This window comes from Sceloporus occidentalis, unplaced genomic scaffold (genome assembly GCF_023333645.1).
Source record: "Sceloporus occidentalis isolate IW3139 unplaced genomic scaffold, rSceOcc1.0.p SCAF_5, whole genome shotgun sequence".
Classification (NCBI taxonomy): Eukaryota; Metazoa; Chordata; class Lepidosauria; order Squamata; family Phrynosomatidae; genus Sceloporus; species Sceloporus occidentalis.
The window spans coordinates 122,578,289-122,584,996 of NW_028316985.1; the positions used below are offsets into that span (position 1 = coordinate 122,578,289).

Consider the following 6,708-nt stretch of genomic DNA (forward strand, 5'->3'; position numbering starts at 1 on the left):
GAGAGAACTGACACTCCTGAAGGTTCTCCTTGCTTTGACTGGCCCCTCATGTTGTGATGATAGGGAATGGTTACAGGGGAAGAGCACAAAAAAAGACAGGGAGCCCCATGCATCCTATGTCTCACATGTGGCCCACCCATATTTTACTCGATAGATTCTTTACCACTAATAGAATCTACCAGGATGACCTCCGCACAGTTGACTCATCAATCACTCCCAGGATTAGAAAACCGTGGCTGTCATCAAACTGAATTCCACACTAAACTCTTTGTTAATGTCAGCTTCTGTTTCCAGCTCTATCCGTGCTCTGTTGCATATTGTTTGTTTTTCTGGCTACATGTAAGCAGTGTAGCACTTGGGTGAAACACACCTTCAGTGCTTCATCCCACCCCACCAATTTATAACTTTTTAAAGAAATATGGACAGTGCCTATCCAGTTTATAGCTTGTAGATCATGTTGTGTTGAAGTAAATTCATGTTCCACTGATTTTTTTTTTAAAAATCTAGAATAAATGCCCTCAAACCGAACATTGAAAAAGAAAAATAATTTAAAGCTGACTGATGACTGCTTGTTTCTATTATCAGTATCTGATTCCATTTTCTCTCTCTCTCTTTCTCTCTGTGGGAGGGAAGGACAAAGAAACTTATTGTTTTTATTCAGTCTACTGCAAACGATACACTCAACAAACACTAATGGACAGAGCTTCAGCCAGAGTTCAAACCTACGTTCACATCAAAGAACCCACACAGGGGAGAAACCATACAAATGCAGGGAATGTGGAATGAGCTTCAGCCGGAGCTATACTCTTACTTTACATCAAAGAACCCACACAGGAGAGAAACCATACAAATGCAGAGAGTGTGGAATGAGCTTCAGCCAGAGCTATACTCTTACTTTACATCAAAGAACCCACACAGGAGAGAAACCATACAAATGCAGGGAGTGTGGACAGAGCTTCAGCCGGAGCTATACTCTTACTTTACATCAGAGAACCCACACAGGGGAGAAACCATACAAATGCATGGAGTGTGGACAGAGCTTCAGCCAGAGCAATAGCCTTACTTTACATCAGAGAACCCACACAGGGGAGAAACCATACAAATGCAGGGAGTGTGGAATGAGCTTCAGCCGGAGCAATATCCTTACTTCACATCAAAGAACCCACACAGGTGAGAAACCATACAAATGCATGGAATGTGGAAATAGCTTCAGCCAGAGTGGAGATCTGACTAAACGCCAGAGAAGCCACACAGGGGAGAAACCATACAAATGCATGGAATGTGGAAAGAGCTTCAGCCAGAGTTCAAACCTACGTTCACACCAAAGAACCCACACAGGGGAGAAACTATATAAATAACTGCCAAACAGCTCTTCCTGTCAGGAATCTCTTTTCCTGTAGCTTGCATCCATTGCTCTGTGTCTTATTCTCCGGAGCAGTAGAAAACAAGCTTGGTCCATTCTCAGTATAACATTTCTTCAATTATTTAAACAGGGCTGTCATATCACCTCTTAACCTTCTCTTCTCCAGACTAAATAGACCCAGCTCCCTAAGCCGTTTCTCATAGGACTTGGTTTCTAGAACTTTCACCATTTTAGTCGCCCTGCTTTGAACACACTTCTGCTTGTCGATATGCTTTCTGAATTGTGGTCTCCAGGACTGGATACTGTATTCCAGGTTGGAAATGACCAAAGCAGAATAGCATGGTATTATTACTTTTCTTGATCTAGACAGTATGCTTTTATTGATGCAGTCTAGAATTGCCTTGGTCTGTACTGTTGACTCATATTTAGCTTGTGGCCTACTAGGACTCCTAAATCCTTTCAAATGTAGAGTAGCCCTAAGATGGTTTAGTCTGAAAACCCCCAAGACTTATGAGAAACAACTTCAGGAGCTGAGAATGTTAAGCTTCGAGAAGACAAAGAGATGGTATGATTAACTGTCATCTTCCGGCCTATGAGGCAGTTGACCAGGCAGGCCCAGCTCCATCAGGGCTAGCCTGGAAGAAGAGACTCCTCCCGCTGTAACTGTCATCTTCCAGCCTATGAGGGAGTTGACCAGGCAGGCCCAGCTCCATCAGGGCTAGCCTGAGGGAAGAGACTCCTCCCTCCTTAACTGTCATCTTCCGGCCTATGAGGGAGTTGACCAGGCAGGCCCAACTCCACCAGGGCTAGCCTGGAAGAAGAGACTCCTCCCTTCATAACTGTCATCTTCCGGCCTCTGAGGGAGTTGACCACGCAGGCCCAGCTCCATCAGGGCTAGCCTGGAAGAAGAGACTCCTCCCTCCATAACTGTCATCTTCCGGCCTATGAGGGAGTTGACCAGGCAGGCCCAGCTCCACCAGGGCTAGCCTGAAGAAGACGAGCCCTCTCTCCAGTTCATCTGTCTTGGTCCAGGCCTCAGAGGGAGAGAAGAATGCTGGACCTGATCCCTTCCCTCCTCACCATTTCCTTCTCCTTTTGTGTCGTGTCTTTTTAGATTGTAAGTCTGAGGGCAGGGAAGCGTCTATTATCCCCTCTGTTGTAAGCCGCCCGGATTCCCAGTGATTGGGTGGCACATAAATAAATCCTATTATTATTATTATTATTATTATTATTATTATTATTGACTCTTTCTCATTACACCGCTATAGTGCTATGATTCCACTGCAGCTGCCATGATGACTTCCTAAGGAATCCTAGCTATTTGTAGTTTGGGGAAGAACTGGCTGAGAATTCTAAATAACCTCTTGAAACTGCAAATCCCAGGTTTCTCTGGCTGAGAATTCTAAATAACCTCTTGAAATTGCAAATCCCAAGTTTCCATAAGATATTGCCATGACAGTTAATGTGAAATAACAGAGCTATAATTGTTTAGTCTGAAAGGGTTCTAAGTTGTTCAGCTCAGCTCAGTGCCCCATTCATCTCACTGCCATGTGTGAGCACTTACACATTCATCCCTAAGGCCAGGCCAGCTCCTAGCATCAGGGGCGGAGCACACACCAAGCCCTGATGACAAACAGAAATTTTGGAATAAAAATATTTCCTAAGATAGACTTATGTTATATTCATTCCTAGTCTTCTTTAGGATGCCATGGCAACTGGGACAGTCTTCCTGTTGCAGTTTCAGGAAGTTCTTCAGAACCTTCTTGCATGGAAGAAAGGTCCAATTCAAGCATTACTATAGCAGTGTAAGAGATGTTGGGATGTATATCACCTTTGAGAATCATGGGGAGTGCTAACGTTCCTCTACGTCCAAGAAAGAAATAGAAATAATGGAATTATTCACCAATTCTTCATGGCTCTTGTAAACATGCACTCGGATAGCATGGAGCTCAAAGAGGTAGAAGTGGTTCCTATTTCACAAGAGAAATAGAATCATAAAATCATAGAATCATAGAGTTGGAAGAGACCACAAGGGCCATCCAGTCCAACCCCCTGCCATGCAGGAAATCTAAATCAAAGCATCCCCGACAGATGGCCATCCAGCCTCTGTTTAAAAACCTCTAAGGAAGGAGATTCCAAAGGAACCCCAGATTTTGTTTGGCAATACTGTTTCTGGCACTTTTCAGAAGAAGGAAAATGCACTGTTGGAGACATTGCAAATTGTGTGGACTGTTCTAAATGTTGCCGATGACTCTGCAGAGTCACTTGTTTGACAAACAGCATACAGTTTCTTATTTCCTCAATAAATACAGACGAACAGTGGCTCAGAAGATGAATGGTACTTTATTATGTCCAATATTTCATTTGTTTGGTAGCAACATGACTTATTTATTCATCCCCTGGAATACATTTGCTTCAACAAGACCTCAAGTAAGTAAAAGGAATGATGCAACATTCTTTTGTTACTAGATAGGGTTGCCGGATTTCATATTTAAAACTAGAAAGGGCTCCTGTACCTCTAATGGTTGAATAGAAGAGGGAATTTCAGAAGGTGCTGCTTGTTCTCTGGTTGCCCCTGGTGAATTTCCCTCACCTCTTTAACCATTAAAGGCACAAGAACCCTCTCCACTCTGGATGTATGTACTGGCTTTAAACAAACTGTTTCCTGACTAACAATGTGATCCCTTGTGCGTTTTGTCATATTTTAACCCCACAGTAAAATTTTGCGGTTTCATTCTTTCCTTAAGAGAAGCATCCCTGTTCATCGTATCATTGTTCCCCCCACTTTTGGGGTGCTCCTTAGACAGCTTGTTGAGAGATCTTTAATCCCCATGAAGTTTCTCACCTCTAATAGAGGAGAAAGATAATCAGCACTCTTTCCTTCCTGTGAAAACCTATGCAATAGCTACAAGATGTCTCTGTATAAAATTGGTGTCTGTTCCCATTGTGAAGTGTACCGAAGGACACAAACTAGTATAGTATAGATCTGAGTGATTAAAAAAAAGATGCAAACATCTGTTGCTTTTTCGTTGTAAAAGCCCACAAAACAACACGTCAGCTATCATAGTTTAGCTATACAACTTGCATAATGCATACAATTTGTAAAAAGCTCCTTCTTGCAAATACAAAAACTCCCATTGACAGCAGCAGAAAATATTTCACTGGAGACAGAATTTACTGTTGTGTAATGACTTGTATCCTACTTTTCTTTGTAAAAATGGATCAGCCGTAGTCTAGAAAGATAAAACAGCAAGCTATAATGGAAATTATAGGTAAGATACTAATTATAGATACCATTCTTGATGAAGTGATTTATGAATTTCAGCTATGAGTATGTGTAGTTTAAAATATCAACATAAAAAGTATTTGGAAGTGAAAATGTCAATAAGTCATCACAGACTGCCTATTTGGCTTAGATGCAGGCTGTCTTAACAGACCATATCTCCCCATATGAGCCTGCCTGGATGCTGAGATTTATTGATTCATTTATTGAATTTGGTGGTATTTTGTCCAGGACCAGTCCAAGTGCAGGCTGCAATGTTGTTGTTGTTGTCATGTGCCTTTAGGTTGTTTCAGACTTATGATGACCCTAAGGTGAACCTATCATGGTGTTTTCTTGGCATGATTTGTTCAGAGGAGGTTTGCCATTGCCTTCCCCTAATGCTGAGAGAATGTGACTTGCCCAAGGTTACCCAGCAGATTTTACGGCTGAGCTGGCAATCAAATCCTGATCGCCAGAATCATAGTCCAACTCGCAAATCACTACGCCATGCTGGCTCTCTGCAGGCTGCAGCACTTCAGTATTCTGAAAAAAGTAGTGAATAGATTGATCAGATAGGAACAGATCACATAGGAAATGTCACATCAGTACTTCCACCCACCAATAGGGAGCTGTGGGTGGGAAATCGGGGAATTTACTGATGAATCATCCATACCAACTGACCATTGTTCAGATGTTACCAGCACAATGCAGAATGATGACACAGAAAAATAGTTGAGATGTTAATATGGGCCATTTCATGCTTTACAGACAACCACCAGATGAATATTCAAGACTGAACTGAATCACTTCAGACATCTTTGATGTCTGTTCTGTTTGTCCAACTTTTGAATGTCTTCAGTTTAAATTAATAATACAGTGGACCTTTGGTATCCGCTGAGGTTTGTTTCCAGGACCCCCCCATGGATATAAAAATCCATGGATGTTCAATTCCCAGTATATACAATGGCATAATAAAATGATGTCCCTTATATAAAATGGCAAAATCACAGTTTGCTTTTTTGAACACAGCATTTATTTAGGCAGAGGAGAAGGAATATTTTTAAGCAGTGGATGCTGAAATCTGTGGATGCAGAATCCATGGATACAGAGATCTAACTGTACAAGGTTTGACACTCTTATACAAAATGCTACATTTGCACACATGGATCCAATCACAATCACTTCCTCACACATGGTGATGTCATAAATTCCCCCCATGAATTTAGATCAACACTGCTGCTCCAAATGAATATTGTTAACATGAGATCAGATAAGACACTGAAGGGAATATGCGTTCCCTTTGATTAACCTGTTTCCCTTACTGCAATGGGACTTCCTCAGAAAAACGTGCTTAAGCAACCAGACTTGCAAACTAAGCCAATAACCAACTACAAAACAATGCATGCTAAATGCAGGTGTAGGTGAAGAAAGTAATTTGTGGCAAGCATCTCACAATTCTATCACCTCCAAGAAGTGGCTGGTTTGCCTATCTCTTTTATTTTACTCTAGGATCCTTCCATCGGAGTGTGTTGAACTAGTCTTCAAAGGAAGAGTCAGTGCATTCCAACAGTCAGGGGGGTATGACTGTGGGGAATTAATCCATGCATTTTAACAGTTACCAGAGACATCGACCTTAGGGCTGTGTAAACTGAGAGAGTTCTTAATCCTGCATATTTTAAACATGTCCACATCTACACCATAGCTGTGCTTGAATAGCCATGTAAACTAGCTTACGTTTTATTGACTTCACATCATCTGGGGCTAATGGGATTTTGGGCCAAGCTTCCAATAGTATGCTGTATTTCCACAGGTGTATTTAGACTGACATGCGTTTCATGGCGTCACATTAGTTCAATCCAGTGCTGTCATTTTCTATTTATAGAACCACATAAGCACATGTGGTTTTGAAAATTAGGGTTTTCGTTCCAGTGTAAGACTGAAATAGTGCTGCCGTAGGAATCCTATCATGATTTACTGCCGGCAAATATGACCCCATGCTAAGCCTATTGGACTAACGTACATCTGATGCTCACCAGTAGTTGCCGCTTTTCTTAATCCAATAATTTTTTTTGAAGAAAAATGC

At 41.7% G+C, this 6,708-nt stretch overlaps 1 protein-coding gene across 1 annotated transcript; it reads left to right on the plus strand.

Moving 5' to 3' along the window:
- The first annotated feature begins 512 nt into the window (after positions 1-512).
- On the plus strand, positions 513-1,358 carry LOC149312771 (uncharacterized). The gene has a single exon (XM_089527223.1). The coding sequence runs from the start codon at positions 513-515 to the stop codon at positions 1,356-1,358; it is 846 nt and encodes a 281-aa protein (XP_089383349.1).
- Positions 1,359-6,708: the final 5,350 nt, after the last annotated feature.

What these genes read in the sequence shown, in the direction of transcription:
- LOC149312771 (XM_089527223.1), top strand. Translation starts at nt 513, where the DNA reads ATGCCCTCAAACCGAACATTGAAAAAGAAAAATAATTTAAAGCTGACT.